General features: G+C 38.1%; 1 protein-coding gene across 2 annotated transcripts in view; it reads left to right on the forward strand.

Moving 5' to 3' along the window:
* AEBP2 (AE binding protein 2) overlaps positions 1-14,470 on the forward strand; it is a gene marked incomplete at its 5' end in the record, with an annotated part of 42,160 nt that extends 27,690 nt beyond the window's left edge. Inside the window, 6 exons of one of the 2 annotated variants that reach the window (XM_084205918.1) lie at positions 750-936; positions 5,727-5,851; positions 8,605-8,672; positions 10,800-10,913; positions 11,171-11,237; positions 12,511-14,470. In XM_084205918.1, the coding sequence (XP_084062044.1) occupies positions 750-936; positions 5,727-5,851; positions 8,605-8,672; positions 10,800-10,913; positions 11,171-11,225 (549 nt within the window). In that variant the 3' untranslated portion in view covers positions 11,226-11,237; positions 12,511-14,470. The remainder of the gene's footprint in view (positions 1-749; positions 937-5,726; positions 5,852-8,604; positions 8,673-10,799; positions 10,914-11,170; positions 11,238-12,510) is intronic. The other variant, XM_084205919.1, reaches the window with a different exon arrangement.
* Between the last annotated feature and the right edge of the window lie 11,307 nt (positions 14,471-25,777).

Consider the following 25,777-nt stretch of genomic DNA (forward strand, 5'->3'; position numbering starts at 1 on the left):
ATTTCTTTTGTAAATGAAATAATTGTAAATATGAATCAGATGCTTGTAAAAATACCAATAATTGTAGCCAGTACAAGCTTAGTTGCTGCTGTCATTGTTTGTATGTTTCATCTTGATTATTGTTGGATCTTATTTTTCTGTTGAGAGAGGACATTTCCTTTAAATTGGAACTGCCTTAGATGTTCCTAAATTAATAGTAGCATCCCAAAATGAATGTATAAGTAATTGCTACTATTACTTTACTGAAGTTAGTTTTAGACAGAACTGTAAGGCAGCTGTTCATTGACTTTTTATAGTGTTTACACAGAGCATTCAGTTCTTTCAAATTTCATGTGAGTAAGGATGGATTTGTTACTTCTGCCTTGTCACAAGAAAGGAGGATGTTACTGTTACCAGATGGAGAGCATTGGAGAGGTGCTGAAACAGTAACAGTGTTTGGAAAGGCAAGAGAATGCTGGTCTATGCAGAGGGAAGTTTGCCGGTGCATTGTTTGAGATTATTCTTATACTATATAAAATACAGTGTGACATAAAAATATTGTATCATGAAATAATTATTGACAGTTAAAAACTTCAAACAAATGTATTTCAGAATATGTTTTGGTTTTTCTTTTTAAGAATTGCATGGTCATTAAGAATTTAGTTTTGCTTTAGTGTGTTGGAAGTTGAGGCAGAAAAGTCACACCAAGGTGTCTGAAGCTCCTGTGCCACACGGGCACTGATGCAGTTGTTCTCTTTTTTTCTCACTAGTGTGTAGTTGGTGGGTGCAATGCCAGCTTTGCGTCTCAGGGAGGACTTGCCCGTCATGTGCCCACACACTTCAGCCAGCAGAACTCTTCTAAAGTTGCCAGCCAGCCGAAGGCCAAAGAGGAATCTCCATCTAAAGCTGGAATGAATAAAAGAAGAAAATTGAAGAACAAGAGACGACGATCACTACGTAAGTGTTTCACAGCAGTTCTTGAAAGGCTTGTCTTGGAGTGAAAGTTCCTCCTCACTCTGGTGGTTTCTCTGCAGATTTGAATCTGGTAGGGTTGGCATTCCTTGTGATGGGAAGAAAACAATTCCAGATTCTGTTTGTGTTCCTTTTCAGGGTAAATATCTGTGTGTCAAGGAAAAAAGATCAGTTTCCTGTGAGCAACAATGGGAGTTGCCAATTGAGAGAAGCTTTTCATTTCAGAGTTGCTTTTTGTTTACTGACTCTTATTACTGTTGGAAAGGGTTCTGTTTAATGCTAATGAGATCTGAAGTTCAGACAGAGATTGCAGATTCATATAAATTAGAGATAAATGCATGTTATATAAGCTCTTTTTTGAGCACAACATTTCATTATGGTAATGACAGTTTTATGAGCATAACCAAGATCTAATTTTGGGCAGAATTGACTTGCTATGTTTTTTTAATCTATCTCCACATAGTTGATGTTCATTAATTTTATATGAACCAATGTGCTGAGAGGTGTGATTTGTCATTTAAAGTGAGAACTGTTTCCTCTAGCGAGAAATCACCACTTACCCAGTACCTCTTCTAGTCCATTTGGATCTGGTCGTTTGATTCCTGAGTTGTCCTAGCATTAGACTAATAAAACATCAAATTTCTATAGAGATTCTAATCTACAGAAATAGTTAGGAAAGATTAGGCAACTGTTGAAATATTTTACTTAGGCTTATAATTGCTTTGGATGCAACTCTCCAGTACCAAACTGATCATTTGCTAATATTAAAGTGCTACTCTGCCACCTGCATTTTAGAAGAGGCATTAAAAAACCCCATTACATTTTTTTCTGCTGGTATGTCAACAGCTGAAGAATAAACTACATGTGTTTTTACTCGTGGTGCAAAATCCATCTTGCAGTATTGGAAAGTAGCACAAGATATCTTTTTTTATAAACACTGGACATTTAAAATCTCATACTGTCCCCAGTTTTATTTCTCCTGAACTCTTAACTTCATGGAAATTTATGAAGCAGTGGTCATGTTTCTGCCTTGCATGCAGACAAGCATATCCTGGGAAGTTACATTATCCTCTGGAATTCTGAAAAGTTTCCTTAAAAATTCTTATTTTTGTTAAAATATATATGAGCAAATTGTATTGTGAAACACATCTTAAAAGTAGAGATTTTAAGAATTCCTTTGGTTTTGGTTCAACATTTAAAGAAATTAGAAAATTGTTTCTGTCCTTTTCAGAATTTGATTTTCAAAGAGCTTTCCCTTTCACTGTGGAGGTCTGGGTAAATGAGAAGGTTGCAGAAGGGAGGGCTGATCAGCGAAGGGTTATGGGCTCACCTTGCAGCATCTTTTTGCATCTTAGATGTAATGAGAGAGACATCTTGAGGTAATTGCAGATTCCTAAAGGATCATCATGATTTGTTGACTGTCACCCAAAATATAAAGGTCTGAGACTGGTTACTTGAAAATTCTCATTTTCAGGAGTTCTTGAGTTGCATGTTACCTTGCCTTTCCATATTGATTTTGTTAGGTGGCTGATTTAATGCATCTTAATTAATTTTCACCCCACTACATGCAGAAGTAGTTTTTCAGGTTGGCATTTTATTAGGAATTGATAAACATCATATTATTTGACTTACAAATTTCAAATCAGAGCTTCATAATTAAAACTTCAAATCACCTGTTAATATGCTTTAGTTGTAATAAGAATTTGCTGCAGAAGTTATGAATGAATTTATGGCAAAAAATGGAAATAATAAATATTGTGGGAATATTAAAGACCAGACTGCAGTATTTGAATGGTCTACTGTCTTGATCAAGTGTTGCACAGGAAGAAAAATGACAGCTGCTTGAGCAATTTCTTATCTTCTTGCCTCTTGAGACAAATGCAATGCTGGCTGTAGACTTTTGCCTTGGGGCAGAAATCATCTCTAACTGAATTGGGAACTGACTTCTGTAATGTATTTCTCCAGAGGGTATGTGACCCAGAAATGTATCCAAAGTTGATGGCATTTTCTGAAAATGCTGAGTATTGGCAGCTTTCCTTTCAAACTTTGTGTGGGTTACTGTTGGTGAACTGAGCGTGACAAAGGGCTGATACAATCTTGCTTGTCTTTGTTTCTTAGCTTGGTGTTAGTTAAAGAATGAAGTGTGCAAGTTTGTGTCTTTTGTCTTTACAAGAAGCGTGGGGGAAGGCAAAAGCTTTATCTAAGAAGCCAAAATAACACAATGAACATCATTAAGTATTTTCATTTTAGAGTATATAAAGCTAAATACGTAAGAAGGATTTATATTTAGATATTTCTAAGTGCCCAAAAGGAGAGATGTTTAACACATGTAACCAGGTTCTCTGCAAGTTCTCTTCTCTTACAAGGACTTAATAATATGGATGTAAAACAAAATGCCATTTAATAGTGAACAATCTGTTTAAATCACTTGCAGATAATAATTTGACCAAAACTGGCAGTTTTTCAGCACAAAACAATTTGTCTCTGAAAAAAAAAAATGTTGCCAGTATGCTCTTTCTACCTCATGGTTTTATTAGAACCTGGCTTTTTTTTAAAGATGTAAGTGGATTACTAAATATTTATTGACAATTAATGGCTGATACATGCTGTTACTGAAGCACGCTCATGTATAGATTCTTAATAGTTTAAGTGCAGCAAATTTATACATTTGCTTCCTCTTTTTATATGTGAAGGTAACACCTTTTTGTGAGAAAATGTATCATGAAAAAGGAGGCTTTACTGTGGCTATATGTGATGAGACTACAATCTTCTGATACTTTTAAAAGAGAATTTCTATTGTTACTTGGTTTTTTTTAAGATCTTGCCATTTTAAAGTGTTTTACTTTTCTTTTGTCCTATGTTTTTATTCTTCTAAGTTTGAAAATCAGCCTTTTATTATAAAAGCTTGTTTTACTGGTGGCACCCTTTTAACTGGTCACATTCATGGTGCTGTAGAGATCTTATTTGTCTTAGAAATTTTGGTGTAGAGTAATTCAGGATTGGAGTCCATGGCTTGCTTTCTCTCCTGGGTGGCCTTTTTTCATGTTCTCTCACTCCTGCACAGGGGCTTTTAGAACCAAATATATTGCAAGTGTGCACCTCTAAAATAGGTCACAGTATTGCTGTTCTGAAGCTTCCCTGACTACAATATTGTCACTTGCTTTTTCATTGCAAAGATGACACTATAGTTATTAACAAGCATGATAATCAAGTTCACAGGAGGAATGTAAGAGATAAAGAAGCTTTCTGTTCATGAAATTTGCTGTAAGACTCTGTTACTTCTGTAGGGCTTGGTTTTCATTTGGTGGGTTACTGATATGATGCTGTAATTTATTTGACTTAAGGAACTGATATGTGCTTGGAACTTGCATTATTAAGCACAAAGGAAGATGCTTAAATCCATTTCCTCAAAATCATTTTGGGATAAAGATGCATAGAAAATACTAACACTTAAGAATAATTTAAATAATTCACACACTTTTGAAAAATTGTGTCTGTTCTTCTCAGTGTGCTGAATGTTTTCCACTGTAAATCCTGGAGCAGGTTGTTGCATAAACCTGAAAGCAAAAATTTGTTGGGTTTTTTTTTTTCCTTCTTTCCAACCTCCCTCCTTTCCTCCCTCAGATTTATTTATCAAATATTTATATGCTTGCATCACTGAGCACCTGCAGCACGAGCTGGGGTCCTACATTGCCACTTAGAGTGAGAACTCATTGCAGGGAGATGATTGCCTAATTGGCAGTGTCCAGCTGAGATGGAGCAGGGACAGGACAGAATGTACAGATGAATGCTTACCAACAATCCAGCCCCAGGAGTGCAGCAAGTGCTAAGCTCCAAGTGCAATTTGTAGTTCATTTTGAAATAATGGATACAGGAATATAGAAGATGTTTTAAATGAAGACAGCAAAAGTTTGAATCACTGTTTGTGCAGATTTCAGGATAATGCATAGTTGATAATGTAATACCAGTTCCTATTCTTAGTTTTAATTTCAGTGTGTTATTTAATAAATTGCTGCTCTCAAGTAAGGCTTAAAAATGTGAATATTTTCATTCCAACTTTTCTGCTAATGTAATGTAGTTACAGTTTTATATGGTATATTTTAAAACTTTTCAGTGAAATATTTCTAATACCATGCAAATATGTTCTTAATAGCAATTATTTTTTAGTTTAAGTACTTTTAGTGTAGAATTGATGGACTTGCTTTTACACCCTAAATCAAAATTCAATAATCTTTCTATTGTTCAAGAAACACTTAGCTATAAAAACCCTTTTCTAAAAGGAAAAGGTCTTTATAATGCCTGCTGCTTTTATACTGGTTGGAAAATCTCAGATGGGTGTTAGTTGTGCTTTACTCATTATAAATTGAAGGCAAAATGTGAAGCATGCAGCTTGTGCTTCTTAGGCAGAAAATGTTTCCTAATAGTCCAAGAACAAGGAATGACAACTTGTGCATACAGAGAAATGTGTAATAGTGTGGAGTGTTTCACCTGACTATTCAGCATTATTGAAACTGAAATGAGTGGATGTGGTTGCATTTTTGGAAATGGCTCTTTTATTCACAGGGAGTGTGTTTTGAGCAAACTTGAATTGTGCTACTCTAGGAATAATTTCTCCCTCTCAGTAACAATGATGTTTGCAGCTCTCTGACAAGGTAGTGCTGCTGACAGAAGGATAAATGATTTACTAATGACACTTCAGACCTATTTACATGCTTGAATGTGTTTGAATGCTTTCAGTGTGTTGAACACTAAGGATCTCTTTTCCTTTTTTCCAGCAAGACCTCATGACTTCTTTGATGCACAAACACTGGATGCTATAAGACATCGAGCCATCTGCTTTAACCTCTCAGCACATATAGAAAGTTTAGGAAAAGGCCACAGTGTTGTATTTCATAGTACTGTAAGTATTTCTATGATGAATTCTGTTTACCTGTGTGTCTAAAAAAATCCAATCTTTAAGAAATATTTCTGTTTTCCTCTTACTGCTGTAGACATTTAATCAGAAATAAGCAATAGTGGCTCTTTGGTATTGTGGAGCTGTCCACTGTTGTTAGTAAATGAACTTTTAAGAGGTATTGGTGGTAGTTTTTGTAGCTCACAGATTGAATGGATTGCAACATTTCCTGTCTGATCCATTTGGGAAATGTCTAACAGCAATTTTGTGTTGCAGAAGAAAATTGGTTTTGTCTTCTAAATAAGAGCACAGTTCAGATGGCATTTCCATGGTCATGAGTGACAGTGGTCATTTATCACAAGAGATATTTTTGGTGTCTAATTGAATATGTAAAGATGCTGATCTGAAATATGTGTTTATTCCCTTTTTCCCTCCAATTTAAAAGATATAATCCTGAATTAATTTTTTGCCATCCCCATTTTTTCTTTCAATAAACTTACCACCAAAATATTGGGGAATTGCCGGAAGGAGGCGAGAACCAAGTGGAGAACTTGTGTTTGGATAGGAAAGACATCAGTATTAATTTAGAAGAGTTTAAACCAGGGATAAAATATTGAATTGGGGTAGAAGGATCAGAAGTTAAAAAAGTTGAATAACCTGAGGTGTTCTTAAGCATGTTGGGAAATGAGGGCGTGCAAAAGGTGGAGACTTGGCTGAAGAAAAGAAGAAAGAGATGGGACAAAATGGGGAGAGATGGTTTTAAATTGGTAGTATAGTCCAAACAAGGAGTCTGGCTGACATGTCTTCAGCAACAGCTTAATCTTGGTATGGCATTCAAACTCTTGAACTACCAGTCTCTTTCCATAAATAAAAGATGATTTTGTATGCATGAAGCTTATTTCACCTTGTTCTGCAAGGCTGATGATTGTTCTAAATACCTGTGGCCTGTATTGGAAATCTTTTCCAAATTATTTCTGCTGAACTTTATGTACATTGTGCACCAGCTGCAAGGGCAGATTACAGGTGGCTTAGCTGTTACTGTATTTAAATCTCATTCTAGTTTCCCTGGCCACTGTGCATTTTACAATGCTGTGACAAAAGCAGATTCTTCTCCAGTTCACAGCTTGCTTTAATCTGAAAGGTGATCCAGGCAGTCTGCTCAGTTGTGGAAGAACAGCTCTGGCTGTTGGAATAATTCATAAGGAGGTGGAATTAGAGGGAGGAATCTCCTCTAGAACTGCTTCCCATGAACTTGAAGGAAGTGGTGCAAATCCTTTTAGCTCATCTGTGCATGTGTCACTTGAGATGGTGGGAGGTTGATTAAATCTGGAATTGCTTGAACCTCAGTTGTGGGAGAGCTTGTACCAGTGGGAGAGCTACTCTGGGGTTCCAGCCCCACACTGCCCCTGGATGCTGTATTTTGGGGTGCTGGCTTGTGCTGGACATCAGCTTTGTGGATGAGACAGCCTGAAACCAGCTTTAAAAAGAAAAGGTAGGCAAGGAGCTGCTTTGTGGAGTGTTACACTGAGCTAACCTCAGATGCAAACACCTACTCATTTGCATCACTTAAAGGCATTAGGACACGAGATCTGAATGGTGACTGGCTAAATGCCATATTAAGTTTGTGTGGTCCACCCTCAGATGAAGAAAAAATGTGTAATTAACAGACACATTAATTTGAAAAATAGGAAGATGAAATTGCCATGCTGTCTGAAAACAGACATAAATGATGTGGCTTTATTGTTCGACTCAGCATAAGAATAATGTCAGCACAATGCAGTATATTTCAGGGCAGATATTCCAGTATAAAGAATTTCTAAGCAGTCACTGTAGATACCTTTCATGTTCTCTAAAAAGGCACATCTTTCATTTATATATACTTTTTTAACACAACCTTTTCTTTGTAGATATGGAGAGATTTAGAATGCAGTTATTAATAAAACCTTTCTGAAGAAATGTGCTTGCTGTACAGAATACACCTTTGACCTGATTATGAGGGGGTTTTTTCTGCTTTCTTTTTTTTTATTGAGTCAAATTCTTTGTATTTTAATTTTCTGAATAAATAAATTAATTAAATGTTTACTTAATCTAATTAAGTAGACATGCCAAACATGTCTACTTAAACTGAGGAATAGATATTACACTGATTGAAAAATGTAACTTATACGTTACCCTGTCATGCCACCTCCAACTTTTGAAGTGGCTTGAATTAATTCTCTAAAACAATTGAACACTGAACTGTTCTCTGGTTTTAGCTTTTTCAGGTGTTTGAGTTCAGTGGTCACATGTATTTTAATTAGTTACATAGTTTCAATATATTGAAACATTGTAAGGCAGTAATCCAGTGAGATGCCTACAATGCACACAATTTACAGTGTGACATTGTTTTCTTTTTCCAGAAGAGGTCAGCAGAACTCCATATCTGATTTGAAACCACTTTGATGCACGTTTGCTTGGAATTTCCATTTTGTTTCTGGGACAGTGCAGGAAATGTAGAGAGTGTATTAAGATTATTTCCAGATAAAGCTGGATTAAGTGGACATCTGGCTGAATTGGAGTTTTCACTTAAAAGCCTAAATGGACTTAAGTTCTTTGCAAAACAGTTTTAAGTCTTCAGAGCATATTTATTGCAGACACACAACTTGCAAGCAGTATAACATTTTGCTTTCTATGAATGTCTAGTAGGACATGAAGAACAACAACTTTTGAGAAAAAAACCCTGTAAATTGGTTTTAATTATGGTTTTGTAATTGTTTTAGGTAATAGCTAAAAGAAAAGAAGATTCTGGCAAAATAAAACTCTTGCTTCATTGGACACCAGAGGACATGTGAGTATATTGCTAGTGATGCATTTTAAATGGGGAAGGATTTACAGTGGGATCAATGAACTATTGCTAAATTATTTTGTGTCTTAGAATATTTGTGTTAAAATTAATATTTTAAAAATGCTTTTCAAAAAGTAATTTAGAAATTAATAAACAAAGAGTGTATTGATTTTTGCTTTCACTTTCAAGTCTGGGCTCTAATACCAGTTCAGTTAAATTTCCGTCTGTATTTTTAATGCATTTTGTCACAAGTTTCAATTCATCATCAGAGACAGAAGCTTAAAATATTCTCACAAAATAGGCAGTTTTTGGATTCCTTTTAGGGCAGATGGTAGTATTATAACTTACAGCATTGTGAATTTTTTCTTTTTAAAATGAATACAGATTCTATTTTTTTTTAAATTCAGAGTTGAATGAATTTTTTGCTCATGCAGGTGAATTCAGTATTAGAATTTCTGCATTGGAGAGAAGTTGTTAAGTCACGTTAAGACATTCCCAATGAAATTTTGATTGGGTTTGTCAGGTCAGAGGAAAAATATGTTTTATATTGCTGTTTGCTGCATCCTGGTTGGGTTAGATGGGTTAGGTAGAGTGGGTGTTTCAGGCACTGAATGATGTGGTTTTAAATTACTCAGTATTCAGTTCATCTTGATTATTCCATGTAAGCAGAGGAGATGCCCAGGTGTCCTGGCACACACCATCAGTCTGTGTTACCCTGTCAGGGCACTCACACTTCAGGAAGTGAAATGCACTCAGAGTGGTTCCTTTCCACTCCCCTGAGCTGCTCATCAGCCTTCCCCATGGAGCTGGCAGTAGTGATTTAACTTCCACACTGAGTCCTCCTGAGAAACTGCACAACTTCTCCAGGATGCCCATATGTTCAGGGTTTTGGCAGGAAAAGTAAAATACAAGTCTTGAAGTCATTTCCTCTACAAGAGGGAAATAACTTCTAGTGGGCTGGGAGGGTTGGGGTTGTTTTGTTGGCTTTGGTTTTTATTAAGAGCAGGAATTTATCTTAAAAAAAAAAAAAAATCAGCTTACTGACTTGTTGTCTTTCTGTATATTTCAAATCTCTGCATGTGAAAAGTTTTCTTTTTTGCTGTTTGTATCTTGAGCATGTTGCTCACTGAAAATGTCTTCCCATGGTTGTCCAAAACCTGATTTTTTTGGCTTTATTTAAAAAACTTCCATGATGGAGATCCACCTTTCAAGATCCATGAGACTTAGTAAATAAATGGATTGCCTGCTGAGTTGTTCTCCCTCCCCCTCTGCCCTGTTGTTTTAAATTTTTTTCTCCCTCCATCATCTGAAAGGTTTAATTGGAGAAACTCCTTTTCCTGCTGGGTTAGAGGTTCTGGGTTTCATTTCGTGTTTTGAATTACCCAAAAAATTGTATTTGAGTTGCAGCTAACTTTCATGCAAAGTGAAATCTTTGCAAAATACAGATTCAGTGAAATAATGTGCAAAAGTCTGTGAAATTTGGCTTTGCAGAGAAAGAGCCACTAAAATTAGTTTTAAGTATTGCGCTTCTCAATTTGAAACCCATTTCAAAGTCACCTTAATTACAAACTCCTCCCTCAACCTGAAGTTAATCTCTGGCTTGTAGGACATGTAGAAAATTTTTAAACCCCACCAAAAACCCAAAGAGGATAATCAAACAAATAACTTCAGCAAAGTTGGAGCATTTTGTCTTTGAAACCTTTGAGCTTGGAGCAAGGAAATTAGTATAACTGAAAGCTCAGTGCCTGCAGTGTATCCTGTCCTTTAATTGAACAGAATCAAGGAATTTCTGCCAGTGAAATAAATCATTTTCAAAGGCCTGGTTTTTTCTGTTACCCATTTTCACATTAAATTATTACAGTGGAGAATGCAGTGCCATTATCATTGTACATTTGGAATATACTTCTGGAATAATCTAAATTCTCTTCAGTGTCTTTTCAAACTGAGAACCTGAAAAACTTCAAAGTATTATGTGTAAAGATTGGCTGCCTTTCCTCACTCTGGTGAAGATGCTTTTTAACCAGGGAAATGTGAAATTTGCTTCATGTGTACTAGTTTACCACATAATGTTATGGTAAGAAAAACAGTTGATCTTTTTTGAATATTTTTATTTTATTTATTTATTCATAGTCTGCCTGATGTGTGGGTAAATGAAAGTGAGCGACATCAATTAAAAACTAAAGTAGTTCATTTATCAAAACTACCAAAAGATACTGCCTTGCTTCTGGACCCAAACATTTACAGGTAACATCTTCATTTTGCAACTTTCTTTACTTGAATGTAATCTTAAGCCTCACTTAACTTTTTGACGTTGGAAAATCAGGATTGCTAATGTATTATACACCAGATCAGGGAGCCTTGGTGCTGTACACGTCCAGGAGTTAAGTTCTGAGGTCTTAAGTTATTTCAGAATTACTTCTTGAACTAAACTCTAGTGACTGAGAAACGGGGAATGTGTGTATTTACCAAGTGTATTTTACTTTTTTGTGCTTGGTGTACAGAAATTCTAGTAAAGGAGGTACATACAGTGGAATCCTGAAAGATCACTTCTGTTAAGATCACATGCTGGTTTGTATACCAATTTTTTTAAAGTCCAAATTTATCTTTCCATATTATATTCAGCTGTAATACATGCAGTATTACCTTGAAACTTGTACTTGTGTTCAAGTACTGTTATTTTTTATTACAAGATTCTTTATAGGGGGACAAAAGGGAACAATTCATGTTACTTGTCTTTAAGCTACTTTCACATTTCTGTTTTTAGGCCCTCAGATTGGCTTCTAATCCATCTGGTTTCTAATAATTTCCTGATTCTCCCCCCCCCACCCCTTTATTACTGCTCTTCCATGATTGTCAGTACCCACAGTTCTGTGTGTACAATTTTTAAAGGTAATCTGAAATGCTTAATTCATTCTGAAATGTTGAGCATCCATAGATCCATATGTGATTATATTAAAAATCCATGAAAATGGCTTTTGGAATGAAAGTTTGTCATAACAGAAGTTCAGTGTTTCGATGTTTTTTCCTTAACATCCAGTGACCAAGAGTCTTAAGGAGTCAATAAAACACTAATCTGAGGTCTTTCAATGCAATAAGCCTTTCAGTTCACCTTTAATACTCAGTGTATTTCACTAATCAAATTAATGAAAACTTGCTTTATGATATGAAAACCAATCCTACTGTATTTGCTATCTTTGTAAGTGTGTTTTAAGTACTTACCTTAGCCTATGAATCATTGCTATTAATGGTAAAATCATAAAAATGTTATGGTGAGATTGGATTGTGTGTTTTAAAGCTGCTTAACACAGTGACCTTTAGAATCTAATTGAGGTGTTAAAATTTTATATTGATTACCTTTGCTGAGCTTGATAGATTAGCTTGCTTTGAAAAGAAAAAAATAGCCTTTTAAACTAAAAATTTAATGATCTCTGGATTAAGCCCTTGGAGAAAAATTAGCAGACCTTTCTGTCTCTCCCACATAAAATTAAGGTCCCCACATGTAATGTTGTGCTCTGTTTTTAGCAGTATGGATCCGTCTGTGATTGAAATGAGCTTTTGGGACCAGCTGAGGGAGCTTAATGATGTAAATTTAAAAACCAAAACTTCTTTTCAAGAGGAAAGAGTAGTTAAAGAAATTCAGTGTCATGCTAAAATGCCTGCTTTAATAGAAAGTTTGAAATAATTATCTGAGATGTACACTTTAGTGAGATCATCTGAAATGGCTCTTGGTTTCAATCAAATGAAAGTAGATTTTGTATAGTCATGATTTCATAGTGCATTCAGCTGACCAGTGTATACATCACAGGGTCTTAATGTAAAGCTGTACCATCTTCTTTTACAGAACAATGCCCCAGAAGAGGTTGAAGAGGTAAAAACCGAGCAAGTGGGGACACCTGCAGTCTTAGTCACTGACAATGGATTTAGAAATAAAGTTGCACATTAGTCAAATCCCATCTTTTTTTTTTTCTTTTTTTTTTTTCTTTTGTTTTTTTCTTTTGGTTTCTTTTTTTTTTCTTTTCTTTTTTTTTTTTAGAGAAATATTTATGCTTAGTGTAAACATTCTGTGAATGAAGTTGATGCTTCCGTGGAATATATTAATATATTACTGTATATCCACATTTTCATGGAATGGTACAGTGGGAGACTGAGCAAACACTCTTCTGGCAACTTAGTGGAACAACTAAAAGGCTTTGCATGCTTGCTTCTTTAAGCTGCTTTTTTCTTTAGTGAATACAGTAGTCTATATTTGATGAAAAGAAAAAGTAACCATCACCATTTCCTCCCGATTCCCAGGAGAACTGTTAACAAGCTATTGGGCTTCCTGTCAGTGTTAACTAAACCTAACACATGCCAGACAATAGAACAGCTACCAAGGGATGATCCTGTTGCCCTTTGAGTATGGTGGATAGTAATCATTCGTCATTTGTGATCTTGTGTCCTTTCGCAGCTCCCCAAAATATGTTGGATTATGGTGTTGAAACAAATGTTGATGGAATGCTTGTCTTTTCCAGTCAACTCTGAATACATATAGTGAGGTGGCAGGATGTTCAGAGTGTTGCAGTCTGTCTGACCCCTTTGCAGGAGTAGTGTAGTGTGTTCATCAGGTCTGCTTTGGTGTGATTCCTAGCAATGGACGGGTTTGGGAAACCTCGGTGTAAGCAGTCAGTGTTACTGGTGATTTATTTTGCTTTTTTGACCCTCTAGGATCCCCAATCACTTGTAAAGTATACTTTATTTGGCCTAATGTTTTCTAGATGTAAAGAAAATGGTATTTTTTAAAAAAAAAAGTTAATCTAGAAATTCAATCCTTTATGCACCAAAGTTGGCTTTGAAAAGGAAAGTAAAATCATTTTCTTGCTTAATAAGCAAGGAGCCGTGGATTTTTTTTAACTGACAAATAGAGATGCGTCTAACCTGTTAGTCTTTGTATGGAGACAAAAATGTTGCATATAGATAATAGGACATTGCTTGTAAATATTTCAGCAGATTTGTAATATATTTTTATATTATGAAATGTACTGTAGATGTTTTTCTAGAGGCATGAAAGTTAAAATGTATATATTACGGTAGAAATAATATTGAAGGATATTGTAATTCACTAGTGCTGCCAGAAGAATTGTTTAAAAAAAGCACCTTCCTTAACAGTAAAAAAAACCTTCTTTTACATACCTAAGGGACTATATACTACTGTTAGTATCTGTTGTAAGAACAAAAATACATTGAACATCCTTCCCAGAAATCTTAGAGGGATGAATAGTACCCATAATTAATTCATGGCACTCCTTTCTAATAGTGAACACAAAATTAGTTTTTTCCTTACTGTCGGAAGGAACTAATATGTAAAATTTGTATGGATATATGCAGTCAAACTGCAGAGTTAGTCCTCCTTATTGGGGAGGAATTTACTACAGTGAAACTAATAACCAGCAGTTTTTACACTAAATTTTTATTAAATAGATTAAGACTTAAAGTAACCCTTTGGTTGCAGAAGTGAGCATATCCTAATGTAATACAAATGCGTTCTGCATTGGTACTGACACGAGTCTTGCTTAGCTCCAGTGGGTTAAAAATGTTACTTATATACACAAAAAAATAATCTTATCAAGGATATGAAGTGCAGATTAAAAGCACCACTAATATAAGATGTTCTGGAATGGTTGTTTAATAAGGGTATTATTCATAAAATCTGTAGTGACGTGACTTTATTTTTGGAAGAAATGCAGTGTTTTGGTTTTTTTTGTTTTTTTTTTTTTTTTTGCTTGAGCACTTCACCTACTGCTTTTTCTGTACCTATAAAGTAATCCATAATCTTTGTTTCTTTTTTTTTGAATTTGTTATAAAATTGCCAAATAGAAGTGTTTCAGATATAGTTTGTATTTGTATTTTTTTAATTTTATTGCTTCATGAGTTTCTTGTAAGTCATTTATAATTGACAGATGATTGTAGACCTTGCCTGAGTATTTTTTCTAATAAAACAAAGCAAACAAACTTCATAAGCTTCAAAATTGTACGATTTCAATGGAGTTTTCAAAAACAAATATAAAAATGATGCTGTTTCCTCTGTAAGTTGTAACACACCTTTACAGAAGGGGGAATTCATGGATTCAAGTAATGTGGTGTTCATGTAAAATGTGACCTCTCCTGGGTTTGAGAAAACTGTTACCTGGTATTCTCATGGCAGTTTCTGCTTTGGAAGGAAAAATCAGTTTAAATAACAAACATCTGTGGAGAAATGGATACACTAGAGTTAATTGAACTTTCCATAATAGTCAAAAGGTAAGTGGACATTTGGCTGGTGTTTGCCTTGTAGTTATGGAAGTGAATTTCTACAAACTATTTATGCTTGAAAGTTATTTGCATTCCACAAATTTTGGAATTACTTGGTGGTGTTTTGTTTCAGTTGCCAGTGTGTTCTCTAAAGCTCTGCTGCAGTTTTTTGTCTGTCCCTGGGTAGATTTCACTTTTGTTGGAATACCAGGTAGGTGGAACTGCCACTGTGTGCTGGGGGGCACTGATCATGTTTTTGTTCTGGAAATAATCTTATTCTTACTCTTGAAAAGTGTTTCTGAAATAATTGGCCTCTCCCCTTTTAAGTAATTCCATGTGCTTTCTTTTGGGATGTAACATTTAAAGGTTTCTCCCTGTCTTTCTCAAGAACATTTTCCAGACATCGACAGATTGCATTCCCTCCCAGCTTGAGTGTTTATTTTCTTTGCAAAGAAATGTCAGCTCCTTGAAAGTCACACTTTTCAGGAGTTGCAGTGCCCACAAATATCTGTGTTCAAACTCCCATTCTTTTGGAATGTGTTGGCTTGAATTGTACAGTTTTCTAAAATGCAATAATAAGATTTTTGAGAGAGGGATTGGCTTTTGGGCTCAAAGACCAGCTCTGCCTGTTGAGTAGATGGAAATTCTTGTCTGGGAAAACTGGCTGGCATTTGGGCATAGCACACAGCTGATTGTTTGATACTAGATCTTACTCTGTTTGCTAATGCACCTTAATAATCAGTTTATTAAACACAGAGCAGAAACAAATTGGTATTTTTCTTACACTTACTTTGAATATAATTTTCTCAAATTACTGTGGGTCTTTCAGGTTTTGGCCAAAGTGTGCAATAGGTTGCAATATATTTTCCCTCTATAGTCCATGAAGTAATTATATAAAATTGAATTTCAAATTGAATTGCACATTAATTCTGGACTTGCTTCATTTGGAACAAACAGGTGAATTGTGTTCAAACATGCATTGTTCTTAATAATCAAAATTTGAGTGGTTGATTTCTGTGCCCTTCAGCTTTTCTGTACTGTGTATGAATTAATTAGTGCAGAACTCTGGTCTTGTTTAATACTTCAGTCTGAAATTGATGGTTTACTCTCACTTAATGCTTTTCTGCCTTGACATTTTAAATTTGTGAGTGAACCTATCCTAAGTATTCCTCTTGTAATATTAATGTGTGACAGGTACAACAGAAAAAGTCCTATAATAGGAAAGTTGGCATTTAAAAAAAGCAGCTGAATGCATGGCTTCTTTCAGCCATTGGTGTTTGTTTATTCCAGGCAAAGAATATTCTGGTAAACTTTGTTGAAGCAACTTTTATTTAAAATTCTGTTTTGTGTTTTGGGGGAAGGGGAGATAAGCACCACCTGCACTACTGCTGTGAGCAACACAAAACCTTAAAGTAATTTAATTTGTAATTTCTGAATTTACATAAAAATAGGTACGAGTTCTGATATAGAGCAGCTTGCTGTCCTTTCAGGGGTGATGGCAGGACTGGGAATTACTTGTTATTCCCAGGGCTCCTGGTGCTGAGCTGTCCTCATGGAGTGACCCAGCCCAGGAGTCAGTGTTATCCTGGGTGCAGACCTGCATAAAGAAGGGAAGGAGATGCTGCTGTGAGTTTTGGGGCTGTTGGAAGGGTGAGAATTCATGTTACTGTGCTCAGCTCTAGACTGGAATGAACTGTAGTCTAGAGATGTGAGGCTCATTGCCCCTTCTCTCCCACATACATCCATGCACTTACCTCTAACTTACCTAAAGGAGAGTTAAAATCAGGATGTGTCTGATGTCATAATTAACTTACAGTAGACTAAGGAAATGTAGTTCTAAGAGTAAAGAGAATAAAATTGTGTTGATTACAAACAAAAAGTGGGCTGTTGGTTGTCAGCCAGTTGTGGATAAATTCAAGTCCTGCAGTTGTTTGTGAAGATTAATATGCTGTGATTGATGCTACTTTATTTGTTTTTTCTAATTCTAAAACTGGCCCTTTGAACTTTAGTAAATCCTCCTTGGTAGTAAAGCAACAAATACTAAGTAATATGATAAATCTGTTTATTTCTTCCCAAATGAGAAATAATTGCTGATAACATCCCCTTGGCTTGGCTTGTGTACAGGAGATTTGAGTCCTGTCTGTTGGATGCTGTTCAAAAGAATTGTCAGATTTTAATATCCTTGGTGTTTTGCCTGTGTTTGTAGCCTCAGTGGAGGATGAGAGATCCCCACAGTGATTTACTGTGAAGAACTGCCTCTGGTTTGAGACACTCAGGAGCCCTCTGACTAATCAAGGGCTACTGACTGCCTCAAAGGGTGAGACTTGGAGAAAAAGATCAACTTGGAGACCTTGTGAAATGATGAAGGAATACCCCTGTGGTCAGTTGGGTCAGCTGCCCTGATTCTGTCATGGGCACCCCCAGCCCACCCCCTGGCAGGGCAGCATGACCTGACCTGTCCTTGACTGATTGTGAGCTCTCTCAGCAAAAAGTAAAAACTCAGTGTGATACCAGCCCATTTGTCATCCTAAATCCAAACCAGCACTGTACCAGCTACTAGGAAGAAAATGAACTCCATCCCAGCCAAAACCAGGATATAGGATTAGAAATTGAGTGCCCCATCCAGACTCTGAGATCTTCTTTTTCTCACTGTCATTGCTCAGTTGTGTTTTTTGGCTTGTTTCATCCATGAAATGTGATGTCTGTGCTCCTGTGGCTCGGTGGGATTTGCACAGACATATGGAGCCTAACCAATGCCTCGTTGATTTTAGGAGGACATTGTTATGGATATTTGACTTGTCTGCCTCTGTTCAAATCTCCTGTCTGAAACCCAGATTGTGAAATCAGGGGGAATGGAACACGATGTTGCTTGTGATTCCTTTAAGCCAAAATGCTCAACATGAGCCACTTAAACGTGTCTAGGCAGTGAAATATATGTTTGGATTTACATAATTTCAAGGCCAAAAAATTAGTAAATGTATCATTTTGGGAGTAAAACCTTGGAATGTTGAGATTCAAGACTGCCCCTAAGCAATAAAAGCATTTTAAACTGTTCTAATTTTAAACACTTTGCACCTTTTACTTCCGAGTGAAAATGAGGCAGGGGCTTGGACCCTGCTTGCTTGTTCTTTCTTCTTGCCGTAAATATTCTCTCCTAGAGCATGGAACATAAGTCAATTACACTTAAAACTGTTTATTGCAGAGCACATGTGTGCATACAGCAACTGTAGCTGAAAGCCCAAGTATTTAATTAGCAGTTGCCTGCAGCTGGATTCTTTCTTTTTAAATAAGTGAGGAGGTAGGAAAGCAGAAAGGATGTCAGGAGACATTCTGCTGACAGTGAGCAAGTTCATGTGTAATTACTTATTAAAAATTTTCCTCTGCCCCTGTCCTCAGAGCCATCATGTGGTGTTGCTGCCTTTTCATTGTGCTGTGCAGCCGTGCATGAATTCTGTGTCCTCGCTGCCCAGACACCTGTGCTGCCTCAGTCAAGTGACATTTGATGGGGTTCTGTGGCCTTAAGAGAGATCTGAAGATAGATCTGAAGGTTCTCTAATAATCCTGTGCTCATCTGGTAGTTTTGTTGTGGCTGTTCCCTCTGCAGTTGTTGAGAGTTTGCCATTGATGTGGAGACTGAAGATTCATGTTGTGGTCAGAGCTCAGAGTGTGGACAGACTTTCCTCATGGGCAGAGCTGTGTGGATTTGCTGCTGGAGGTGTAACAGGCTCCACAGGTCAAATGCATGCTGGTGGTAGTTCTTTGTGTGGTTTACATCTCATTGACTCGTTAGAAACAGCTTTTAAAATGGGCAGATGCAGATAAATATTGTGTGTATGTTGTAAAAATTGCAGAGAGCTGGTTTGTGGATAAAATGTGGTCTCTGTCTTAAAATAAGTTGCATTTTTTTTTTTGTTCAGAAGTGAATTGCTGTGGAGGAAAGGTGCAAACAAAAGCTTACCTTGGCTGATGCCTCATCTGGGTAATTACTACAAGCTGTACAAACTACTCACAGTAGTTACTGATGTATTTATCTCCTTGGACCCTTCTTTCTTCTTTTCTTCCCAGCTAAAATATTTGTTAATTTTAATCTTAGAAGGCATTTCATCATTTAATAACTATTACATGCATTCCAGTGGGAGCTGATTTCAGCAGTAGAGGATTCAAGATATTTTAAGCTGGAAGACAGTAAATATCAAGTAAATACCAAGACATGCAGCCACACACTGTGCAGTTTACAGAAAGTACAAATGATGTTCCTGTTCCACCCCACTGCTCTCCCAGGTGCTCAGATCCCACATGTCACAGTACATTTCCACTGTGTCTGTGTTTCAGGATCAAATCTCATTTCAGTGGTCTGTAACCAAAAGGTGGCAGCAGCCTACCACACTAAACTGTGCAGAAATTAATATATCCCTTGGTGCTGAGACTGCTGAAGGTGTTTTCCTTTCCTAATCCAGCCTCCTTGTGTGCAGTTTGGGTTCTTGGTACAGGATGCAGTTTTGTGTTAATTAACTACAGCTCTCCTCACTGCTTTTCTGGTTGGTCTGTGTCTCTCAGATGTTGCAGAGGAGAAGAGAAACTGCCTTCTCTTTTAATAAAACTGACTCCCAAGACTGAAAATTCTTGGAAGAAGTTGTTATTACCCAAGTACTGAAAAGATTGAACATTATCAAATTTTGTAAAACCTGTCTGGGTCATTATGGTGCTTGGGCACTCTTCTCTGATTACTTTTTCTTTGCCAGTGATGCCCAAGATTGCACATTTGACTGCCTGATTATTTTCCTAAAGGGACATGGCAGGAATTCTGTATTTTTTGTTCAAGTAGGTTGCATGTCAAATGCAATTGTGTAGGTAATCAGATTATTGGTGGTTGGGCTTTTATTCCCTTCTGAAATGAAACATTGGGCAATTTCAGCATGAGCTAAAAACAAACAGACCCAAACCAAACAACTTTTATGTTCCTGTAAATTGCAGAGCTTTTCAGATTACTATCCACTTTGTGAAAAATGCTGCTGGAATCAGAACCATGGTTTCTTCTGCATCTGAGTAATCCTTTCACAGGAAAATAAATTTTTTGCCTGTAAGATGGGTAACCATGTACAAGGCAGGATTAAAGCAAACTTCCAAAACTCCCAGCTGCAGTTGCCTTTAGAATTGTCTAGTAGTATTTGTAGAACTCTGCAAGAAACCCCTTTGCCCAAAAAGTGGTGTTACTTTGTTTGCTTTCTGCTGTATTTCTTAATTGGTCTGAGGTCTCTAATGGTGTCTGCTGTTTTGTAGCAATGACCTACATAACCTTTATCCTTCAGTGAGTGTGAGCTGGTGGGATGTGGTTCTGTTCCCAGTGAGGAGGGAGTTGGTTGGCATTGCTGCATGACTGGTGCAGGCTGATGCAGTGAGCACAGTGGGGTGAGTCACCGTCCCTGGAAGTGTTCAAAAAACAGGGATATGTTACTGGGGCCATGCTTTAGTGATGAACAAGGCATCTCTGTGTTGACAGTTGGATCTTAGAGATCTTTTCCACCCCTAACTATTCCATGTTTCTGTGATGTGCAGTGTCTCTCTTGCTTATGTTTAAAGCCTGAAATTCAAGCTGCCTCCTCAAAAACTGTCTTGCATGGCTCCCAGAGGAGGGACACAGCAATGGATAAGCTGTGCCCCACATCTAACCCAGGAACTGCAGACCCTGAGCCTTCTCTCATCCCAAACCCTCTGGCTGGTGCTCTCATTGTGGCATTGAGCAGTTGCCTGGAAAGTGGCCAGGTTCTCACCACCCTCTGTGGCTTTCCAGGGATTCCAGTAATGTCACTGCCAAGTTTCTGCTGCACCCCTGGTTAGTCTTGGCTCTTTGCACTTTCAGGTAGAGCTCAGTACACTGTGTGGAGTGGGGTGATACTTTCCAGTTTCTGGACAACAATGAAGGCTAAAAATGCATGAGATTAATGGCAGATAAGTGTGAAACACAGGCAACCCCTCAATCTGGACTTAAATCTCACTATTGCTATGGCAAGGACGTGCAAGGGGAATGTGGTAAGAGGAAGGTTTTTTGCACAGCCTCTCTTCTCTGCCTGCAGGTCCAGTTCTTGATTTGATGGGGAGTGGATATTTATTTGTTGGGGGCTTGGTGGGGAGGGTTGGCAAACTTCTCATCTATATTAGAATTTGAGTGAAATTCACTGTTGTTGTTCAACTCAGTAGCTATCCAGAATGAGTGCAAAGCACTGCCAAAGCAGAAGTGTAGAATTTATTTGCTCATTCTGCCATCATGTGGAAGGCAAGGGATGATTATAAATCTAGAAATCATGGGGTAGGGGTAAATGAGTCACAATTGAAAACTGGACTGAGATGTTCTGGGGGATTTTTTGCAGTGATAGAACTATTTTTTTTCACATTTGTGCAAAGTAAATTGTTTTCAAATGATCCATGTAGTTTTAAGGGGTTTTTTTTGATACTGGCTGGGTGCTCAGCAGAAGTTGCAGAAGAAATCAGATTGTCTTGTTTGTAATCTATGGTGCAAGTTGTTTTTTCTTTGTCTACAAGCTTTCTAATCAGCATCTTTGTCTAAATGGAAGGTACATTTACTCTCCATGTGGATTTCCTCCCTGCCCCCAACAGCAGTGACATCAGCTTTAGGGTTTGAGTTCTATAACTTGGGTAACTCTTTCAGGTTCATCCCTGAAGTGCCTCCTGAATGTGAGTTCACAAATGCTGAGTAACAAAGTCACAGAGTGCCTGTGTACCACAGAGCCAAAGGTCAGCTCATGTAAGGAGAGATTTGAGTCATAATAATGTGTGTTCCACAGTGCTTTGTGTGTGTCTGTCAACTTCATAGTGAGATCTGCTGTTTTGTGGCTTGCACAGCCAAAAGGAGCACGTTTTTCCTATTTTTTCTTTTCACAAACAAATCCACTGGTTGTCATGCTGTACACATGACAGTAATCTGGCAGGTGGTGGTGAGTATGTCACCAGGTTCTGGCTGGATACTTAGGGAAGGTTCAGGCTTTCATGGAGCTTAGGAAACTCTTGAAATTACAAGTCAGTTATTGGTATATCTTTTTTGTGCATGGTCACCATTTGTTTTCAATTATGGATAACTTTTTCCAAAGCTGATTTCATTCCAAGCAGTGCCTAAGCATGAGGTCAGTGAGGAGAAATGATTTCTTGGGCAGGTTTTATCTTTCCAGTGGTTAATTTATCACTTCTGTAAATAAAAGATAATCTGAACCCTGCATTCTTTTGTATTTCATTGTTATACTCAAGCTGTGCCAAAGAGTAGCGACAGGCAAGATATTTTGCAGTCCTATAAAGAAAAAAAATTGCCAAGTGATAATCCCATTTTTTATTCCAGATGGATGAGGTGAACCATTTCGTATCCACCATAATTACAGTTTATGAAGCAGCCAACTCAATACACAAGCTGCCATCTGCACTTCATCAGTTTCTTTTATAACAAGGGACAAAGTTTTAGCTGTCAGTGAGACAGATGATGTGCATTTTGAGTGATTGTGTATTTTAAAAGTATAAATCCAAAAGTCAACATATCCTTCTGTTCTTGTGTGCACTTTCTTCCTCTTTCCTCTTTTGAAAATCAATTGGCTTCAGTTTGGGAGCTTTTTTGTGGTCATACCACAAAAGAAGCTGAGCCGATTTGGTTTTGGTTTGGGGCTTTTTTGTTGGTTGGTTTGGGGGTTTTTTGGCCGGAAAGCAGCAAATGGTTCACAGGGGAAAAGCACAAAAGGTGCTCTGGCATTGCCAGTTTGCTTCTATTCTGACCTTTGTTAGATTTCCAGTGCTTAAACATCCTCCTTATCTGGAGGCTTTTCAGGTCAAATCTGGGGTGGGGGTAGAACAGAAAAATTCTTTCACGTGCACCCTCTGTTAGTGTCCAGCAATTTCTTCTGTGTGGGTTGTCATGATTCAACATCTACTCCACAGTTTTCCATTTTTGCCCTGCAGCTGCAGTCCTCTGTGCTTCCTCTGACTCCCTCCCTCTGGGGCCAGCTGTGCTGGAGCGTCCCAGGACACCAGTGAGCTTTGGAGGCAAAGCCCCGTGTTCTGTTCCTGAGGGTTAAATGAACTCCCTGGCAGTGATGCCTTGTGCAGGCTGCCCTGGAGCAGAGGCTGGGCAGAGTCCCAGAATAAAGCAGGGATTTATCCAAAGGATCTCCTCCATGGACCCACCTTGGGCAGCACCAGAGCCCAGCCAGGGCTGCACCCAAGATGACCCAAAATGGCCCCAAAATGCCCGGCCGGGCACGGGGTCTCTCCCTGGGATCAGCTCTGCTCCATTTGCACCTTGCAGTTCATTGTCCCATCCCAGCTTTAGCCCCTGCAGTCCCACCCTGCTTGTTTTTCTCTCTGCAGCCCACGGGGTTTGTGCTCCTGGGCTGAGATTTGGGTCATTTGTCCTTGGTGCCCAGCTGGAGCAGGAATTGTTTTGTCTCCCTGCTCTGTGCACAGAGCTCACCATCCCCTGATGTGAGCCCAGACCCACACACTAAAGCAGCACAGAACCAGAAAAATAGAAAAGCTAAAACCTGAGGCATCAGCAGTAGGTTGTACCTTTTTCTGCTGTCAGCAAACACAGGGACACCTCACCAAAGCATAACATGTTTGCCAAAGTTGATGGAATTTGGTCCTGGATTTAACATCACCAACTGAGAATGGGCAGAAAGGAGGAGTGAAGGAATATGTTTCTTACAACCTCCTTCAAAACTGCTTGAAACTTTAATTCTGCTGATCAACACTGAATATCAAAATGTGCTTTCAATCTTCTGTTCCATACCAGCACAAGTGTTACACTATAGCAATCAGACTCCCTGCTGCTTTTAAAAATTGTTACAAAGAAGTAGCCGCATACACTAACAGGTGTTGAAATGCCCCAGAAGTGTGGTGTGGGGATTTGTCTGAGTTGATGCACAATTAACTTCAGAAATCTGTGTAAAAAGTAAACTGAGACCCTCACTTGGATATTGTTCTGATGGTCTACATCTGATAATTTTCATTTCTATTGATTAGCATACACAGCTTTCCCCCTCCCCCCCATTTTCTAAAACATTTTGATTTAAATCCATTTTATCTTCAGTCATCTACAAAGGAAAGGGTATTTTTGTTTACTGTTCAGACGAGTTTTATCAAGAAGGGACTAGAGAAACTTAAGGTTTTTTCCAAGACAGAGATACAGAGTGTATCTGCTGTGTGCATGAGACCAACTCTCTTTACTGTCCAGCTTAACCTAATCCTACCTGAGAGAATTAATGTGTAATCATCTGGGTGCTCTGGGGTGAATCTCTTGGACAGCTAGTCCCTGAAGAAGGACCTCTTCTGTCAGTGCATCGGGGTCTAAAAGAGTGAATTTCCCCAAGGCCTTACTGATGCAAGATGTGAGTTCCTGTGCATATTCCTGTGTATTCCTGAAGTAATATGTAGTCCTGTAATAATGTGTAGTCCTGTAATAATGTGTAGTTGATTTTCCGCAGTGGCACCAGGGCTTTTCCTCAGCCAGGAGGAAAAGGACATCTGAGAAGGGACATGTATCTGAGAAAGGATGTGATACCTGACTGGGAAGTGGCTGGGATACAGATCCAGATCCCTTTGTGCTTGTCATGCAGACAGGTTCTGTTTTTCTCAGTGTAAAGTCAGTTTGTAGTTCTAATGTATGACACCAAACTGTATTGGATGTCTTGTTTGTATGTGTAGATTTTTTTTAAAAAAAGAACACTTCTAGAGTTAAAGGAGGGAGCAGTAAAGGTTTAAAGTCTAAGGAAATCTCTTGGATTTCTTCATCACTGGAGAAATTCCCCCTCACCATCACTGAGGGGGAAACATGCCCACAAACCACATTAAAAAGGCAACTTGTCCTGCTGTTAATGCCTCATTGTGCCCCTCGTTTGCCCTACTAGTCAGGGGACTCTTAGTTACCTCTGCATGAACTTCTGGGTTCTGGCATGATTGCTGCTTTTGCTGCATTCCTGGTCTGTTTAATACTGCTAGATAAACGACCCCAAATGACTCCAGTTTTCTGGACCTGTTCACTATTATTAGCAAGGTTCCATGAGAAACCCAGGGGCTGATGCATTAAGCAAGTCCTTCAGTAAACACAAGTTATCGGGAAGTCCTGTTTTAGCAGCAGAGAGTACAGCATGTCTAGGGCTGATGCTGGAGTTAGCTGTGCTAGAATTTCTAAATTAACAAAGTATTCACTGTGCTACGCCTGTTTTATCAGGCAGCTGCCTTTGAGATGATTACGTGAAAGGAAAAAATTCTGTAAGGTTTTTTTATTTCAGCTCAGGCTTTGTTTTGCAGCCCTGAGATAGTGATAGATTAACTAGGCTTAGCCTGGAGTGTGTGTGGAAATGAGAGACAGCAGGCTCTCATGCATGAGTAAGAGTACATGTAGTAATGGCCAGCAGGCTGCTCCTGCTTGTAACACAGCAATAAAACATGAGGCACTGGAAATTGCATCTGCCTGTAGTACACCAAACCACAAGGTCAAACAAGGTTTGAAGCCAGGCTGCAAAAGAGAAGCTACACTCCAGCATGCTGCTGTGTGAAAAATGTCTGTCCCTCCCTCCCAGGGATTCCTGCCTTATTGATTGCTCTGAAAGCCCAGCACAGAGCTTTTCTTTGTGAGCAGGTTCTTAGAAGGAGGCACAGGGTGAGTGAGTTTCTGTGCAAACCCAGGGCACTGGGAATATTTCCCTGTGTGCTCTGGGGTGCCCTGACCCCCAGGGCAGCACTGACTCTGACCCTCATCCATGGAGAAAGTTTCCCGGATTTCAAGACAGACTGGAACCCACAGAAGTGTGCAATAGATTATAGAGAGCAGTGGGTGAGAAATT

The sequence above is a fragment of the Fringilla coelebs genome, assembly GCF_963513975.1.
Source record: "Fringilla coelebs genome assembly, chromosome: 5".
NCBI classification, from domain to species: Eukaryota; Metazoa; Chordata; class Aves; order Passeriformes; family Fringillidae; genus Fringilla; species Fringilla coelebs.